This window comes from Sinohyriopsis cumingii, chromosome 1 (assembly GCF_028554795.1).
Source record: "Sinohyriopsis cumingii isolate HCF-2022 chromosome 1, ASM2855479v2, whole genome shotgun sequence".
NCBI classification, from domain to species: domain Eukaryota; kingdom Metazoa; phylum Mollusca; class Bivalvia; order Unionida; family Unionidae; genus Sinohyriopsis; species Sinohyriopsis cumingii.
The window spans coordinates 85,825,866-85,845,686 of NC_142961.1; the positions used below are offsets into that span (position 1 = coordinate 85,825,866).

The 19,821-nt window shown below is 35.2% G+C and overlaps 1 protein-coding gene across 1 annotated transcript in view; it reads right to left on the bottom strand.

The window, feature by feature from the left end:
• Positions 1–19,821, bottom strand: part of LOC149807279 (uncharacterized) — a 266,051-nt gene that overhangs the window by 97,787 nt on the left and 148,443 nt on the right. The window contains exons 37-44 of the mRNA XM_089953277.1: positions 19,283–19,336; positions 16,150–16,413; positions 15,114–15,287; positions 13,666–14,379; positions 12,029–12,982; positions 11,210–11,293; positions 10,180–10,503; positions 9,578–9,631 (exon numbers count right to left, since the gene is read on the bottom strand). Of these exons, the coding sequence (XP_089809403.1) occupies positions 9,578–9,631; positions 10,180–10,503; positions 11,210–11,293; positions 12,029–12,982; positions 13,666–14,379; positions 15,114–15,287; positions 16,150–16,413; positions 19,283–19,336 (2,622 nt within the window). The remainder of the gene's footprint in view (positions 1–9,577; positions 9,632–10,179; positions 10,504–11,209; positions 11,294–12,028; positions 12,983–13,665; positions 14,380–15,113; positions 15,288–16,149; positions 16,414–19,282; positions 19,337–19,821) is intronic.

The following is a 19,821-nucleotide window of genomic DNA, read 5'->3' on the forward strand; positions in this document are numbered from 1 at the left end:
GTGTTTTAGACCCTCTATTACATAAATGTAAATTGCAGGCTAATATATTCACACGAACACACACACATTCTTGCATTTGGTGGATATCGTGGACTTGGTTATGGAACTGCATACTGAGGACATTTGTTCTGGCAATGTTAGAGCAAAAAGAAATACTGTCTGAGACAGAAAATTAATAGCAAATGGTGATGTATCAAGGACGGAACTGTAATATCAATTCTAAGGAATATGAAATTTAGCAATGCAAGCATCATCAGATGCACACAGATATTCTGTATAATCCATGCAAACTAAGGATGCACACTATTTGACAAAATTATGAAGACCGTGGATATTGGTACATTATGACCAACAAGGACATGTTTACATATCTAGTCCAGTCTTAACAATCTATACAACCACTCAGGTGGCCATGTGGTTAGAGCAAACGCCTCGGATGCGGGAGGTTTCGGGTTCGAATCAAGGCCAAGTCATAATAAAGACATGAAAATGGTACTAACAGCTGCCTTGCTTGGTGCTCAGCATTAAGAGGTTAGTGTTAGGACTGGTCGGCCTGGTGTCAGAATAATGTGACTGGGTGGGACATCATGCTACATGTCTGCGGCCTAATGCCCCAATGCTCGACATCTGACATCACTATAAACTGCCACACTGCAGACATTGCAGCGATGTGACTGAAAGATTGTTAAAGCTACATTAAAATCAAATCTAAATCACATACTAGTATTAAGTTTAATAACTAACCTCCTTAAGGGTTTTGTCTGCAACTGTTCTTTAGGGCAATTACATTATTATTTGAATATATATATATCTTCTTATTGAATGATGAATTTATTGACTGATTGTCCTGCAGTTAGACTTTAGTACAGCATAACACGTTTTGGACTAATCCGCTTTGGAGATCAAATTGTAATAAATTTGGAGTATGCACATTTGGTTATAGTGCCCCGTTTTAAGGAATTCTTAGATTTGTGTGATGATTATTAGAACTCTGTGCAAATGGAAATATTCCTTAGCCCGAAATAATTAGCCAATTAGTAAGAGCAAAGGTCATGGAGTTAGGTGTTATTGAGTTTCCATGATGCCATGGTTGACTTAGGGAATTCAGGGCAAAACCACATACGTGTCCCTGGAGTTACATAGTTCCTATTAAAACCTGATGGTGTACACTGGTGGTGTGACTGCAGTGGCAGCATTTACGGTAGGAGACTGGTAAATTACACAAAGGAATAAACAAAAAGGGACTCTGCAGATACTGTTTATGTTGCCATGGTGGCAAATGTGATGCAGTTGTGCTGGCGAAATGTGCCTTGAAACCATGAATTGACTGGCCAAAGGTGGCACAGTAAAAATAGTTCCCTGTATTAAGGGATAGTTGTATAGTTTCTATGGCATGAACTGATGGTACAGAAGGCTGATAAAGAGAAGCCATGCAGATGTGCGGTTGATATATATTTGGCAGGTAGTGAGATCCATGGTCTTGCATTGATTAGAGTAAAATTTATGTAGAGAATGGACACATCAGACTTTCTAATTTACAACTGAAGTTGTATAGAAGTCTTTGGAAATTTGAGGTAAACTTATGACTTCTAGTGGAATTGCACCAGGGTTTGACACTGCTCAATCAAGCAAATACCCTTGGATTGTAACAATACTATTTGGCTGGATTTGAGCATTTATGGCAGGAAACTCGCCTTATCAGCAATGACTATTTGCTTTTTGACAAAATACAGTAATATCTTCATTGCATAATATCCATACGAACCTTCTCTCTCTCTCTCTCGCATGTGCAGATGTAATGTGGATAATAAGAACAAATGTTTTGTGTTACCCATATTGTGTATTTCACGGAGACTTTATATTTTTCAAGTCACTTTGGTTGAATAAATCGATGATGCTTACATAATTTTTGTTTTAATCTGTATAGTGTTTTATCTCAACCTCAACACAAAGAATAATGATAAACTAAATCATCGATAACAACAACTTATCTATGGTAACTGAATTGAAACCTAACAAAATTTAAAGTTCAGTAATTGCAGAAGTGAAGAACATGAGAGAACATGTATGTATTGAGTTAGTGGATGAGGATAATTTTCTAATACCTTTTTACAAACAGTTTATCCTGTTTTATTGTTTTAGAGCCATGAATGAACAAGAATATACTTTAATGGTACAACACTCTATGCTCACCTTCCAAATCAATAAGTTTATACATTTCCTAATTCAAGGTAAAAGTGTTTTGTATTGCTGATTAGAAGTTTTAAACAGTTTTTTCCTGCATCACCTTCTGTATAAAAAAAAAGACTAAAAGAGTAAGAATATTACAGTCTAATGTAGCTCTAAATAAATGTTCTGTTAAATTATAAATAAAGTTGGTCCAGTAGAACATCCTGAGTGTTTTGGCTATTGTTAAAAACCTCATTAAATTTGAGAAAGTAATATTGATTGACACCTTGTTTTTACAGGTGTGTTGTTTTATTAAGACTTCGTTTACAACAGAACTTTTGATACAAATATAATTCATGAGATGTTAAGCAAGGTCACCAACTGAAGCAAGTATTTACATGTACATTTAAAAGAACACTGAATGCATTCAACAGTTTATGATTACTTTCATGTTTAGTTGCATGCAGGTCTTAAAAGCGTGACAATGAAAAAAATTGCTGTAATTAAATGTTTCATTTTGGGACTGATCATTTTGATGATAAATGTTTTACCTCTGTATAATATATTTATCTTTCTATAGTTTTACTGAAGTTCTGTGCATGTAACTTCCAAATTCAGTTAGTGATAATTCGATTTCACCTTAACGGGATTTTTCACTTGATTCACATCTGTTCTAAACCTGTTTGAATACTAGGTAGGCAAATGATGAAATAGGGGCGGATATAGCTCATTTAAGAATCACAAAATAAAATTTGCATATCAAGGATGTCTTTTCAATAACTTTACGCATGTAAAATTGCGCTGCAAACAGGACATTTTAACTTTACAGATGGGTTAGATAATTAGAAACTTCCGTACGTTAACTCTAAAATGAATTCATGCATATTTCCAATAGAATTTTGATGTACTTCTTTCGTACATGTAGATTTATTTGCCTGTATTGGACGTGTATGGTATGTCAATGTATCGCGAGTTTCCCAACACTTGTCTTGCATGCATGATATTGATATAAAATACCAAGGATTGTTATATGCACCAGCTTATCTTCTTATAGTTTAGCTGAGTAGTTGGTATCTGATGCTTGGATCTAAAGGGATACAAGTTTTTGCAATGTGTAATTTAATAACAGGGATCTCTCTACAAGTTTTCCACTGGACAATTGAGGACATGGTTTTGGGCATGTGTATCGCCAGCTTTGGAAGATAAACTCCAAAATCGCAAACAAGTACCAAGAGTGTAAATGGGGACCTTCCTACAAATCATGATTTTACGTTATTTTAGGCTAAAATAGTTGAGAGCAGCACGATTTTACCATTTTTCCAAACGAGGATGTCCTCAGAGGTGTGTCCTCAGTATGTTGGTGTATAATCTCATGAATGTCCTCGGTTTACACCAAATACAAACACAAACACACACATGAGCAAATACACAGTATATTCACATAAATGCCACATTGCAGCACAAATGAAACTGAAGCACAAGAGGTGGGTGGTGTAATTAACATCTAATTTTATAAGTACATCATGATTTTATCTATCTAGAACATCTATTGCAGAAGGAAATTGTTTAATATCATGTGGAATGTTATTCCAAACAAGCACACCTCAAAACTGAAAGTTAGTTTTGAATAGCTCCCATTTTGGCTAGGGCACTTTGAAATTTTGCAATTTTAATGATCCTAGATTTGGGGTACTTGTACCAGAAGATTCTCTTTCCTGTAAAACAGGTGTTTAAATAAGTGGGTGCAGATTTTTAAGTACATTTTTTCGGCCTTTCTAAAAAATATGCTTTTATTTATTGGTAATACTTTGAATGTAATCATTGCATTTTCTGTTTGCTGATCAAGAAGTACTTTACATGCCCCTTCCTGGAGTTGGGAAATTTTTGTCATTTGTTGTAGCTGTTCCCAAAATTGTATTACAGTGGTAAAGATGTGGTTGAAGGTAACATTTGTAAAAGATAATGAGTGTGTGTGTGTGTGATTTGGATTTTTAACATAGCTATAGCAATTTTTCAGTCGTATCATTACAATGTCTGCAGTTTAACAGCTTATAGTGTTGTCTAGCACTAGCATCATGTCCCACCCAGTCACATTATCCTGACACCAGGTTGACCAGTCCTAACACTACCTCTTAATGCTGAGCACCAAGCGAAGCAGCTGTTAGTACCATTTTTTCAAGTCTTTGTTATAACTCTGTTCAAACCCAGGACCTCCTGCATCCAAGGTGGACACTAACCACTAGACCACCTGAGCAGTCTGTAAGGTAATGAAATGAAGGCCTTGATTTTCTTTAGGAGCCAAAGATGAGCATTTATTTTGTTTCGAAACATAATTTATATGACAAGACCACTGCATGCTATTGTCTTCATTTTCTTATCAGTGTTATCATAGAGGACATGCAGCAGATCAGTTTGCAGTCTTGCTTTTTTCTGTCATTGAGTTATCGACAAGACTTGTTTTGTCTGTATATTTCCACCATATCTCAAGTCTGTTGAGAGCAATTTAAAGGTTTTTTTCTCTTCAATTTTGGCTTGGTTGTTTTGAGCTTCAAACAAAGTAGTGTCATCAGCATACATGTTAGCTGATAGGACTGCATTTTTTTAGTGGTAGACAATTTATGAAAGGAATAATTGACAAGGGCACCAAGATAGAACCTTGTGGCACTCCATAACTTGTCATTTTAGTTTCAGACCAATGTCCATTTAATGTTACCTGTTGAGAGCTTTTGCTGAAGTATGATGTGAACCACTACAAGTATGATGTGAACCACTTCAAGTATGATGTGAACCACTTCAAGTATGATGTGAACCACTACAAGCAGGATGTGAACCACTACAAGTAGATGTGAACCACTACCCCTATATTCATTACACATAGATTTTAAATTTTTTATTAACAAATTCATGATCTACTAGGTCAAAAACCTTTTAAAAAATCAATCTTTACAATAATAAACTTTCCTTTTCTGAGGCTTTCAGCCACTTGTCAGTCCTAGAGATAGGTGCAGTTTCACAAGAGTGATCTTTTCAAAAGCCAGACTGATCATTGAGCTACTTCATAAAAGAACCATGTACATGATTTTCTGGTAAATTTGCAAAAGAATGGAAGATTTGTCTCTAGCTGATTATGTCCTTTTTTTGATCCAGCTTTATGTGGTGGTGTTACTATCGCAGTTTTCCAAGATTGGGTCAACTTGTTTGTTTTCAAACTGATTGCATTGAAAGGTAACACTATCAGTAATAGCAGCTGCCTTAAGAATTCTTGGCCCTATCATGCCAGTCAAGTCCTGAAGATTTAGAAACATGATTTTTTAAATAGGTATTTCTAATTTAGTCTAATTTGGAAGTGTTGTGGAACAAAAACCAAGTACAGTATGATCCGAGTCTAACTTAACGTTCTCTAATCTTGAGGCAATGTTTACAAGAATTCATTGAAAATATTCGTACTGTCTTAAAGACTGTAAACATGGTTACCATTATTAATTGATGTTTATATATCCAACTTATTTTTAACTTTCCTGCTCCAAATTCCTTAAAAATTTTCCAGATATTTTTGGAATTGTTTTTGTCATCAAGAATTTTTTTCATATTGGTTTCTCTTTTCTAGTTTAGTGATTTTGCTTATTTTATTTCTCCAGACTATGTATTCATCTTAATTACCTACAGATTTCAAGTGGTCACATCATCTCATAGTACTAAAATTTCTGTGGTGACATGTGCATGTTTATTAACTTCCAAAAACAGATTAATCTAAGTGCTTAAAATGATAATTTATTAAATTTTAGTTTATGCACAAGTTTATGATGTTGAGTTATTACAGGTACACTTTGCCAGTGTTGCAATGGGGTTTGTTAATGACCATTGAGGTAGGAATTGGTGGTGTGGTAAGATAATGTAATGCCAAATTATAAGGCTTAGTTGGTGGCCAACACTCGTGGTTGTGCCCTGCGTCCTGTATGGAGCAGTATTTGGGTCAGCGACATCAAGGTACTTTGGCTGGAGGTCATGGCGCAAATGCTCCTTTATTTGTGGATTCCATGGGACGTCCGTTTGGTAGGGAACTTTTTTCTGTCGTACTTGAAGCTCCTGCTGGCACGTATGGGCTATGATGAGAAAAAACTTTTCTTGTCATTCGTTTCGTATCCGAGCAGCTACAACTGCAACTGCAGTCGGTTAGGAGGACCATCTAATTTGGACTTTAGAACGATGGTCTTCGTCATGTTGTATGTGCTACATCAGAGTTCACCCTAACCGACTCCTTTCTGCTCAGGAACAGTTGTGTAGCTAAATTCAGTATCATGTGCTTTGGACACCATTTCTTCCAGATGGATTTTCACATTACAAACTGGCATCCTATTGGGGGCTCTCATTGGATATATTTTAACATCAAATTCAATTTGGCATTTTTCCCCAATCGGATACTCATAATCTCATTCAATACTTTCACAGTTTAAATAGGAAAAATATATTTTCTTCATGCTGGGATTAGCCTAGCTCTATTCCACAAATCTGGGATCAACCCAGAATACACTCTTATGCGGGGAACAGCCTAGCACATTTAATTAAGATGGGATCAGCCCAGAATACATTAGCATGCTGGATTCAGCCTAGCTTGTGGTCTACTTAAGCTGGGATCAGCCCAGAGTACCCTGTAATGCTGGGATCAGCCTAGCACCTATTAGGATCAGTCTTTTACACTGAGCTGGGATCAGTCGAGCACCAGTTCTACTTGAGCTGAGATCAGCCCAGAATACACTGTAATGCCGGGATCAGCCTAGCACCGATTGGGATCAGTCTTTTATACTGAGCTGGGATCAGCCTAGCACCAATTCTACTTGAGCTGGGATCAGCCCAGAATACACTGTAAAGTTGGGATCAGTCTAGCACTGATTGGGAATCAGTCTTTTACATTCAGATTCTAGCCCATGAGTAGCCCCCACTGAGAAAGCCAAATATTTTTAAAATATTGAAATTAGGTATTGATGTTATTCTATTTATGAATTCGATGTTGTATAATAGTGGTAATAATGAATAGTGGCATGTTTGAGAGAAATTAGGGACAGAGTGAGTGGGAGAGAGTGAGTGAGAGAGAGAGATGAATGCATATACTCATGTATCCTATATTTCTTACAATGCATGTATTAAATCATTTCTTGTACAATTCAGTTTTGTTTTGTTGTGCATAAAATATCAGTATCAAAGATTTTGATGTTATCATGGGGGATTTGCCTGAAACCTTTAATTATCAAAGTTTTAAAAGACCTGTTAGTGATAGAATTATCAACCATCTTTTTCTCCTACATTATAATCTTTTCTTTTAAGAAACACTGCAAAATGATTGGTTGAACCAATTATTAGAACAAAATTCTTGAATCATTTTCAATATTTGTGTATACATGATATTTTTCAATTTTGATGTTACCTTAGTGGGTTCATTGACCAATTGCAAAATCCTAAAAGGTTAAAAAAAAATCCAACCAATGTTTCTTTATCTCTTCATTAAGGAGATCCATATTTATGTCCCCATAAATGTTAGATGCTTGGTTTTACATTAAAGCATGTTATAGAATTGACAAATGGATACTTAGACACGTAAGCCTGGTCTCACAATAATGCATGCAATGGCATTGACAAATGGATACTTAGACATAAGCCTGGTCTCACAATAATGCATGCAATGGAATTGACAAATGGATATTTACTGAAACATGGATGCTTGATTTCACAGTATACATGTGACAAGCAACAGGTTCATCTGTACAGAAAAACGATTCTACCATACATTGTAAAACAATGTTAGATATGTTGAGGGACATGGTGTTTGCTTTGAAGAACCATGATGCATGTCTTGTCAGCTGCTATTACATGGGCACACAAAAACTAAAAAGATGACAGATGGATATTTCCCGACTGAAATGTGTTCTCACAGCAATGCATGTGCTTGAAGCAACAGATAAAAATACACACACATACATGACTGAAATGCATGCTTTCAAAGTAATAACAGAAGGATGTAACATGTAAAGGTAACACGTAAATTCCTCAAAACATGGTTAAAGGGACTGAAGGACATTTACAGAAATTCAGATACTTGGTTTCACATCAATGCAGTGATGAAAGTGGCAGATCAATATTTGCAAAGACAAAGCTGTTTGCATGTGACAAAAGTGGCAGATAGTTCTTTACAGGGACTATGATGCTTAGATTCATAGTAATGCATGACAGAAGTAATAGGTGGACATTTACTGAGACCAAATAGTTTCACAGTAATGCATGTGACTGAAGCGAATGGAAATAGAATCAGAGCAACTATTTGGTTTTGCATCAATGCATGCGATGAATTGACAAATGGATACTTGGACACAGATGCTGGGTTTTACATCAATGCATGTGATGGAACTGTTAACAGGATACACAAGACAGTAAAGGTTGGTTTTGCATTTAATTGACATTTTTTGCATTACTGCTTTGATGGAAGTGACAAATGGTGATGTAGACTTTTATGCTTGGTTTTACAAAATTGCATACAATTTGAACAGACATATAAATTTACACACTGGTGCTTGGTTTTACAATAATGCATGCAATGGAATGGACATATGGATAAACTTCGATGCTTGTTTTCATAGCAATACACATGACAGAAGCAACAGATCATCTGAATGGAAAAATAGATGCCTGCCTAAATGTTCAACCAAGAGGCCGACTGGTTCCTTTTCATTAACATGAATAAGAACTAGAATTCAAGGATACACTGAGAAAATCTGGATTGGGCATATAAAATAATGAAAATTGTTCCAAGTACTGTGTTTACTATTATGGCATCATTTTTTCTGGCAATTACAGGTCCAATGCTAGATACTGAAAAATCCTGAAATCTAGCGTACTTACCCACTTCTGTTTCTACAAGATAGTCTGTTGGATATTCTCTTGGTGTATGTTGTAACAGAATGGAAACAAAAGAAATTCCAGACTCCTTAATACCAAATGGAAAATCATCTCAGATTCTGTAGAAACTTAAATGCTTAGTATTGCATGTGACAGATGAATGGAGGGATAATCACATCAACTACAATGCTTGATTTTCCATTAATACATGCAATAGGACTGACATAAGAGACTTGCGGACAATGAAATGCTTGGTTTCACTGTTTGCACATCACAGAAGTAACAGATCATCTGTATGGAAAAATAATTTTCTGCCTAATGCTTCACAGACAATTTTTGTTGGTAATTTTCTCATCAACATGAATGGCAACTAGAATTCAAGGATACACTGACAAACTTTGGATCAGGGACACAAAATAATGGAAACTGTTCCAAGTATTGTTGACTATTATGGCATTTTTTATGGAAAGTTTCAAGTCCAATATTATATATCGGGTATCATGAAATCTTGTGTACTTACCCACTTCTGTTACTACAGGATAGTCTGTTGGATATTCTTTTCGTTTAGGGTACTCTGTTGCAATAGAAAGATAACAAATTTCAGGCTAATGAATGCCACATGGAAAATTATATCTGTAGAGGAGATTCTGTAGAATCTTCATAAATAGTTATCAATGAATACTAAAATACTTACATAATGCATGTGAATGAAGTCAATGGAAGGATAATCAGATCAACTATGATTCCCTCTTTTGCATTAACGCATCCAATAGACTTAACACATGGATACATGGACTTGGATACTTGGTTTTACAATGCATGCACTGGAACTGTCAAATGGATACTTTAACAAATGGTTTTACATTAATGCATATAACGGAACTGTCCAATTGAGACTTGCTAAGAATTAGATGCTTTGTGACCATATATACACATGACAGAGGCAAGAGATCAGCTGTATGGAAAAATAATTGTCTGCACTAAAGCTTCACCAAAAGAACAAGTAGTTATATTCTGATTAACATGAATAATTAAAATTGTTTACTATTATTGCATCATTTTTTCTGGTAAATTACAAGTCCAATACTACAGAGCAGAAATCACAAAATCTTGTGTACTTACCGACTTCTGTTACTACGGGATAGTCTGTTGGATACTCTGTTAGTTTACGATAGTCTGTTGGATATTCCTTTGGTTTACGATAGTCTGTTGGATATTCTTTTGGTTTACGATAGTCTGTTGGATATTCTTTTGGTTTACGATAGTCTGTTGGATATTCTTTTGGTTTACGATAGTCTGTTGGATATTCTTTTGGTTCACGATAGTCTGTTGGATATTCTTTTGGTTTACGATAGTCTGTTGGATATTCTTTTGGTTTACGATAGTCTGTTGGATATTCTTTTGGTTTACGATAGTCTGTTGGATATTCTTTTGGTTTACGATATTCTGTTGCAATAGAATGGAAACAATGAAATTTCAGACTACTGAATACCAAATAGAAAACTCCGAAGAGGTGATTCTGGAGAAAGAAAAAAAAATGGTTCCTAATCAAATACAAGTATGATTTGGATAATTTGGAATTTTGTTCATGGTCTGTATTGGCATGTACACAGTAAATAATATTAGATATGGTGAAAGACATGGTGATTGCTTTAAAGAACCATGATGCAGCTCTGGCAAGCTGCTATTACGTGGGCACACAAAAATTATACAATATTTCAGAGACTGAAATTAATGATTTCACAATAATGCATGTGCCAGAAGCAATGGATGGAAATTTACACACCACACACAGACTGAAAAGCATAATTTCATAGTAATCAAAGTAACAATTGTTGTCTGAATTTCTAGTATTGAATGCAAGAAAAGCAAAAGTGGTTATTTACAGAGACCATGAGACACGTGACAGTAGGAATTGGTCAATATTTACAAAGACCAAAATGTATAGTTTCACAGTAATACTTCACCTAAGAGGACTATTGGTCATTTTCTCATGAAGGACAACTAGAATTCAAGTATACGCCGACAAATTCTGAATGAGGGACACAAAACAGTGAAAACTGTTCCAAGTATTATGTTTACTATTGTGGCATTTTCTGGCAATTACTGGTCCTAAGCTGCAATGAGAAATCATTAAATCTTGTGTACTTACCAACTTCTGTCACTACAGGATAGTCTGTTGGATATTCCTTTGGTTTAGGATAATCTGTTGGATATTCTTTTGGTTTAGGATATTCTGTTGCAATAGAATGGAAACAAATTTCAGACTCCTGAATAAGAAATGGATCATCATCTCTTTAGAGCATGAGATTCTGTTGAAACTTTACAACAAATGGTTATCAATAATACCAAAATGCTTTGTTTCTCAGTAATGCATGTGAGAATTGAATGGAAGGATAATTACAGCCACTTTGATGCCTGGTATTGCATTAATGCATGCCATGGCACTGACAGTGACACATGGAAACTTATGAAATGGATCTTCGGTTATACATTAATGCAAGCAATGGAACTGACATATGGAGACTTAGATACTTGGGTTTACATTAATGCAAACTGACATATGGGGACTCAGATACTTGGTTTTACAATAATGCAAGCAATGGAACTGACAGATCAATACTTAAGACCTAGACACCTGGTTTTGCATTAATGCATATTATGGAACTGTCAAATTGAGATTTACTGAGAATTAGATGCTTGCTTTCAATGTATACACATGACAGAGGCAAGAAATCAGCTGGATTGAAAAATAATTATCTGCCCAACTCATCCCCAAAGAAGCCTAGTGGTGATTTTCTCATCAACATGTACGACAAATGGAATTCAATGACACCAAAACATTTTGGATAGAGCACATAAAATACTGAAGGTTGTTCCAAGTATTGTATTTACTATTATGGCATCATTTTTGTAGCAAATTATAAAACCTATGTTACATATTGAGAATCATAAAATCTAGTGTACTTACCCACTTCTGTTACTACAGGATAGTCTGTTGGATAGTCTGTTACTATAGGATAGTCTGTTGGATATTCTTTTGGTTTATGATAGTCTGTTGGATATTCCTTTGGTTTATCATAGTCTGTTGGATATTCCTTTGGCATCTTGTAGTCTGTTGGATATTCCTTTGGTTTATGATAGTCTGTTGGATATTCCTTTGGTTTATCATAGTATGTTGGATATTCCTTTGGTATATCATAATCTGTTGGATATTCCTTTGGTTTATGATAGTCTGTTGGGTATTCCTTTGGTTTACGATTGTCTGTTGGATATTCCTTTGGTTTATCATAGTCTGTTGGATATTCCTTTGGCATCTCATAGTCTGTTGGATATTCCTTTGGTTTACGATAGTCTGTTGGATATTCTTTTGGTTTACGATTGTCTGTTGGATACTCTTTTGGTTTACGATAGTCTGTTGGATACTCCTTTGGTTTATCATAGTCTGTTGGATATTCCTTTGGTTTATCATAGTCTGTTGGATATTCCTTTGGCATCTCATAGTCTGTTGGATATTCCTTTGGTTTACGATAGTCTGTTGGATATTCTTTTGGTTTATGATTGTCTGTTGGATATTCTTTTGGTTTACGATTGTCTGTTGGATACTCTTTTGGTTTATGATAGTCTGTTGGATATTCCTTTGGTATATCATAGTCTGTTGGATATTCCTTTGGCATCTCATAGTCTGTTGGATATTCCTTTGGTTTACGATAGTCTGTTGGATATTCCTTTGGTTTACGATTGTCTGTTGGATATTCTTTTGGTTTATGATTGTCTGTTGGATACTCTTTTGGTTTACGATAGTCTATTGGATATTCCTTTGGTTTATCATAGTCTGTTGGATATTCCTTTGGTATATCATAGTATGTTGGATATTCCTTTGGTATATCATAGTCTGTTGGATATTCCTTTGGTTTAGGATAATCTGTTGCAATAGACACAAATTTCAGACTAATGAATAAGAAATGGATCATCATCTCTTTAGAGCAGGAGATTCTGTCGAAACTTGACAACAAATGGTTATCAATGAATATCAATGCTTCATTTCTCAGTAATGCATGTGAGAATTGAATGGAAGGATAATTACAGCCACTATGATGCCTGGTCTTGCATTAATGCATGCCATGGCACTGACAGTGACACATGGAATCTTATGAAATGTACCTTTGGTTTTACATTAATGCAAGCAATGGAACTGACATTTCAAAACTTAGATACTTGGTTTTACAATAATGCAAGCAATGGAACTGACATGTCAATACTTAAGACCTAGACACTTGGTTTTGCATTAATGCATATTATGGAACTGTCAAATTGAGACTGAGAATTAGATGCTTGCTTTCAATGTATACACATGACAGAGGCAAGAAATCAGCTGGATCAAAAAATAATTATCTGCCCAACTCATCCCCAAAGAAGCCTAGTGGTGATTTTCTCATCAACATGTACGACAAATGGAATTCAATGACACACCAAAAATTTTTGGATAGAGCACATAAAATACTGAAGGTTGTTCCAAGTATTGTATTTACTATTATGGCATCATTTTTATAGCAAATTATAAAACCTATGTTACATATTCAGAATCATAAAATCTAGTGTACTTACCCACTTCTGTTACAACAGGATAGTCTGTTGGATAGTCTGTTACTATAGGATAGTCTGTTGGATATTCCTTTGGTTTATCATAGTCTGTTGGATATTCCTTTGGCATCTTGTAGTCTGTTGGATATTCCTTTGGTTTATGATAGTCTGTTGGATATTCTTTTGGTTTATGATAGTCTGTTGGATATTCCTTTGGTTTATCATAGTATGTTGGATATTCCTTTGGTATATCATAATCTGTTGGATATTCCTTTGGTTTATGATAGTCTGTTGGGTATTCCTTTGGTTTATGATTGTCTGTTGGATATTCCTTTGGTTTATCATAGTCTGTTGGATATTCCTTTGGCATCTCATAGTCTGTTGGATATTCCTTTGGTTTATCATAGTATGTTGGATATTCCTTTGGTATATCATAATCTGTTGGATATTCCTTTGGTTTATGATAGTCTGTTGGGTATTCCTTTGGTTTACGATTGTCTGTTGGATATTCCTTTGGTTTATCATAGTCTGTTGGATATTCCTTTGGCATCTCATAGTCTGTTGGATATTCCTTTGGTTTATCATAGTATGTTGGATATTCCTTTGGTATATCATAATCTGTTGGATATTCCTTTGGTTTATGATTGTCTTTTGGATATTCTTTTGGTTTACGATAGCCTGTTGGATATTCCTTTGGTTTACGATAGTCCGTTGGATATTCTTTTGGTTTAGGATACTCTGTTGCAATAGAATGGAAACAATGAAATTTCAGACTACTGAATACCAAATAGAAAACTCTGAAGAGGTGATTCTGGAGAAAGTTAACAAATGGTTCCTAATCAAATAAAAGTATGGTCTGGATAATTTGGAATTTTGTTCATAATCTGTATTGGCATGTACACAGTAAATAATATTAGATATGTTGAGGGACATCGTGATTGCTTTAAAGAACCATAATGCAGCGCTGGCAAGCTGCTATTACATGGGCACACAAAAATGATACAATATTTCAGAGACTGAAATTAATGGTTTCACAATAATGCATGTGCCAGAAGCAATGGTTGGAAATTTGCACACACATGCACCACACACTGATTCAAAAGCATAATTTCATAGTAATAGATGTAAAAAGTGGTATTTGAATTTTTAGTACTGCATGCATAAAAAAGCAACAGGTGGATATTTACAGAAACCATGGTACTTAGGTTTCATAATAATGCATGTGACAGTAGGAATTGGTCAATATTTACAAAGACCAAAATAAATAGTTTCACAGTAATACTTCACCTAAGAGGACTACTGGTCATTTTCTCATGAAGGACAACTAGAATTCAAGTATACGCCGACAAATTCTGAATGAGGGACACAAAATAGTGAAAACTGTTCCAAGTATTATGTTTACTATTGTGGCATTTTCTGGCAATTACTGGTCCTAAGCTGCAATGAGAAATCATTAAATCTTGTGTACTTACCAACTTCTGTCACTACAGGATAGTCTGTTGGATATTCTTTTGGTTTAGGATAGTCTGTTGGATATTCCTTTGGTTTATCATAGTCTGTTGGATATTCCTTTGGTATATCATAGTCTGTTGGATATTCCTTTGGTTTACGATAGTCTGTTGGATATTCTTTTGGTTTAGGATAATCTGTTGCAACAGAAAGGGAACAAATCTCAGACTACTGACTAAGAAATGGAACATCTCTTTAGAGCATGAGATTATGTCGAAACTTTACAACAAATGGTTATCAATAATACCAAAATGCTTTGTTTTTCAGTAATGCATGTGAGAACTGAATGGAAGGATAATCACAAACACTATAATGCCTGGTCTTGCATTAATGCATGCCATGGCACTGACAGTGACACATGGAAACTTATGAAATGGATCTTTGGTTATACATTAATGCAAGCAATGGAACTGACATGGAGACTTAAATACTTGGGTTTACATTATTGTAAGCAATGGAACTGACATATGGAGATTTAGATACTTGGGTTTACATTAATGCAAGCAATGGAACTGACATGGAGACTTAAATACTTGGGTTTACATTATTGTAAGCAATGGAACTGACATATGGAGACTTAGATACTTGGGTTTACATTATTGCAAGCTGACATATGGGGACTCAGATACTTGGTTTTACAATAATGCAAGCAATGGAACTGACATTGATACTTAAGACCTAGACACTTGGTTTTGCATTAATGCATATTATGGAACTGTCAAATTGAGATTTACTGAGAATTAGATGCTTGCTTTCAATGTATACATATGACAGAGGCAAGAGATCAGCCGTATCAAAAAATTATCTGCCTAATGCATCACTGAAGAGGCCTAGAGGTGATTTTCTCAACATATATGACAAATGGAATTCAATGATACACCAAAAAATTTCAGATAGTGAAAGTTGTTCCAAGTATTGTATTTACTATTATGGCATTTTTTGTAGCAAATTATAAAACCTATGTTACATATTGAGAATCATAAAATCTAGTGTACTTACCCACTTCTGTTACAACAGGATAGTCTGTTGGATAGTCTGTTACTATAGGATAGTCTGTTGGATATTCCTTTGGTTTATGATAGTCTGTTGGATATTCTTTTGGTTTACGATAGTCTGTTGGATATTTTTTTGGTTTACGATCATCTGTTGCATATTTTTTTGGTTTACGATCATCTTTTGGATATTCCTTTGGTTTACGATAGTCTGTTGGATATTCCTTTGGTTTATCATAGTCTGTTGGATATTCATTTGGTTTAGGATATTCTGTTGCAATAGATAGAAATAAAGAAATTTCAAGACTCCTACATTGGAAATGAAAAACTATCTGAGTAGAGGAGATTCTGTAGAAAAGTGACAATATATGGTTATCAATGAATAAAAGCATGGTTTGGATAACCAGTCTGTAATGGCATGTACACAGTAAATAATATTAGATATGCCGAGGGACATGTGGATTGCTTAAGAGAACCAGGATGCAGGTCTTTTGAGATGCTATTACATGGGCATGCAAAACCCTACAAAAATGATTACATAGTAATATTTGTGCCAGAAGTAGCAGAAGGATGTCAACAGATAACACATGTAATATTCTTTAAAACTGATCAAAGTGATTGAAGAGTATGTACAGAAATTTGGTTTCGTATTAATAATGTGATGAAACTGACAAATGGAGACTGAGACCTGGATGCTTGGTTTTACTGTATACAACTGAGAGAAGCGAGAGAACAACTGTATGGAAAAATAATTGTATGCCTAATAAGTGGCAGATGGATATCTACCAAGAGCACGGTGTTTGGCTTTAGAAAAATGCATCTGACAAAAGTGACAGATGGACCTTTAGAGAAGCCCAAAATGCTTAGTTTCACATTAATTTAATGTATGTGAATGAAAGATGGTCACAGCAACTACACCACTCCCTCGATAACTCGCGCACATCGGGGTCCAGAAACATCGACCGCACTATAAGTGAGGCGCGAGTTATCGAGGGACCTATAAAATATGCCCAAAACCACTGAAGTGATTGATGACATAACGGAAAAATAAGGGGGGGGGGTAGGCAGATTATACTGTTGAATACTCACTTTATAATCATTCTGAGATTAACTGTGAATAAATATCTCTTCATAACGGTGTACTTTATTATTTCCTCATAGGACAACATTTATTTCAGGATAAATTACAGTATATTGAGGCGATCATCGAAAACATTATTCCACGTGGTTTCCGTTCGCTTAACATGTGTACCACTTCACACATTGTGTACTACGTCACTAATTTTTATGTTGAATTGGATACATTCTAGTTTTATTGTTTGATCCAAATTAGACGTTTTTATATACAAAAGATCGACTCTTTTCGAGAAACAGTGTCGATCGAACGATATATAGATATACAGATTTGAATGCGATAGAAGTAAAATGAAAAAAAAAAACAAAACAAGGGTTAATCAGTACTAACATATTTAATTGGTCTACAAATTTAAAACAATGTAAATTAGAACAAGTTAATACTTGCCGTTTGTGCCCTGCTTGACAAATATCAATTCACTTTTTGAAAAAATCAGTTAATTTTTTTTGTGTGTGTTACTCCTTGGTTTCTCTGCCGCCGAGCAAAATCCCTTAGATTTCTCAACTGCATGAGCTTTACGTAGTCAACATTTTGGATCTCCAGCCACCTTACAGCAATAGCAAAATATTGGATTGCTTCCTGTGCAGAGGGGTGGGGGTTGCAACATCTGCGTCTGCATCACTTTCAACACTTGTGTTACTCCAGTTAGAATCGTCTTCTGCTGCAAATTTGTTCGTTATAGAATTAATTATAGTTTCATCTGACATGTATTCGGCTGTGGGGCAATCATTGTCAGCACAAATCCACTCCTCCATATGAAGAGAAACGCCCATCTCAGGACCATGATCTGTACGAATTTCTCCCAAACAGCCTCGGCATTAATGACATCAGTTTCACTGAAACATTCGAAGTCACTATCATCGTCATTGTCTTTGTTACTGTTTTGCTTTACGTCAAAGGCAGCTCCAAGACCCTTAATCCAGCACCCCAGGTCTCTTGTAATAGATTTTTTTTTTTAATGCAACAAACACTTCCCCAAGTTGTTGATCAAAACAAAGCCGGCATGTACATGTAATTAGGTTCTCACAGAAGTACTCACGGGTTTTGATGTGACGGTCGATTGACTCTTTTCATGTTTTCAATGAACAGAATATGTTGTGATTATAATGTTTACAGTGAAACGGAATTAAAGGATTAGAAGGTGACTTTCACACAGGAAGATGTTTAATTGGTGTTTATTTCATTCTCTGTTACCACCTGTTAGCATTTACCAGAAGTTTTCATTGATCGCTATTTCACCAGACTGTTCATTTACAGTATACTGACAACTATTTATCATAAAAACTTACATAATATATATCTTTAAACAGAGGTCTCACTAGGATTTTAAAACTGGGTCTTTCTGCCTCTGAATTCAATCACCAAATATCAGTACATTTTCTCACTCGGCCACCAGTCAAAGCCTTTGAACTAGCCGCCTAGCTGTTGCATCATGTTCTTTTTATTTTTTTAATGTATTCTTATAAAATGGCAACAGTACATCAAAGAGTCTTTCAGTCACTGAATTCTGTCATTGTAAATATCGCAGTTAACTGATCAACACATTTTCCCACAAAGCAGGTGGCTGAAACAGGACCGGCAAATCTTTGAATTTTCCTGAGCACCTATTACATGTGTATGGAGGACTCCCGCCTCAGTGATTTTCTGCATCGTAGATCAAAAATTGGCGTCCAAATACGGCTAATTAAGTGTTTTCGAGATCTCTGAAATTAATTCTTCTTTAGAACATGCAAATTTCAAAATATGGATTATATTTTTACGGGCATTAATCACCATTTTTGATGATAAAACGAGCAATGTATCAAGGTTTAAATTATCAATTCTTATCGTAATTTTTTCATGTTCAGCATATTTTTATGATATTTTAAATACATTTTCTCTGGAAAAATCAGGAGCCAAGACGGACACCGCGTTATAAGCGGGATCGTGAGTTATCCGGGCGCGAGTTATCAAGGGAGCGGTGTATGATGCTTGGTTTTGCATTAATGAAATCTGGTGTACTTACCCTCTTCTGTTACTACAGGATAGTCTGTTGGATATTCTTTTGTTTTAGGATAATCTGTTGCAATAGAATGGAAAAGATGATTCGGGAGAAACTTAACACATGGTTATCAATGAATACAAGTATGGTTTGGATAATAAGGAATTATGTTCATGGTCTGTATTGGCAAGTACACTGTAAAAATTATTAGATATGTTGTGGGACATGGTGTTTGTTTAAAAGATAATGCTGCATGTTTTGTGAGCTGCTATTACACCACCACAGATAATGGATGGATATTTACTAAGATTAAAATAAATGGTTTCACAGTAATGCACATGCCAGAACCAATGGATGGAAATTTGTACACACAAACTTTAGTTAAAATGCACCCTTTCACAGTGATACCTGCACCAAAGATGTTAACATAAAAATAACTTGTGTAAAATCTTTAAAACGTGGTTGAATTGATTGAAGGATATTTACAGAAGCTGAGATACTTTGTCTCACATCAATGCATGTGATGGAAGCTGCAGATACTTGCAATGAAGTTTGGTTTAATA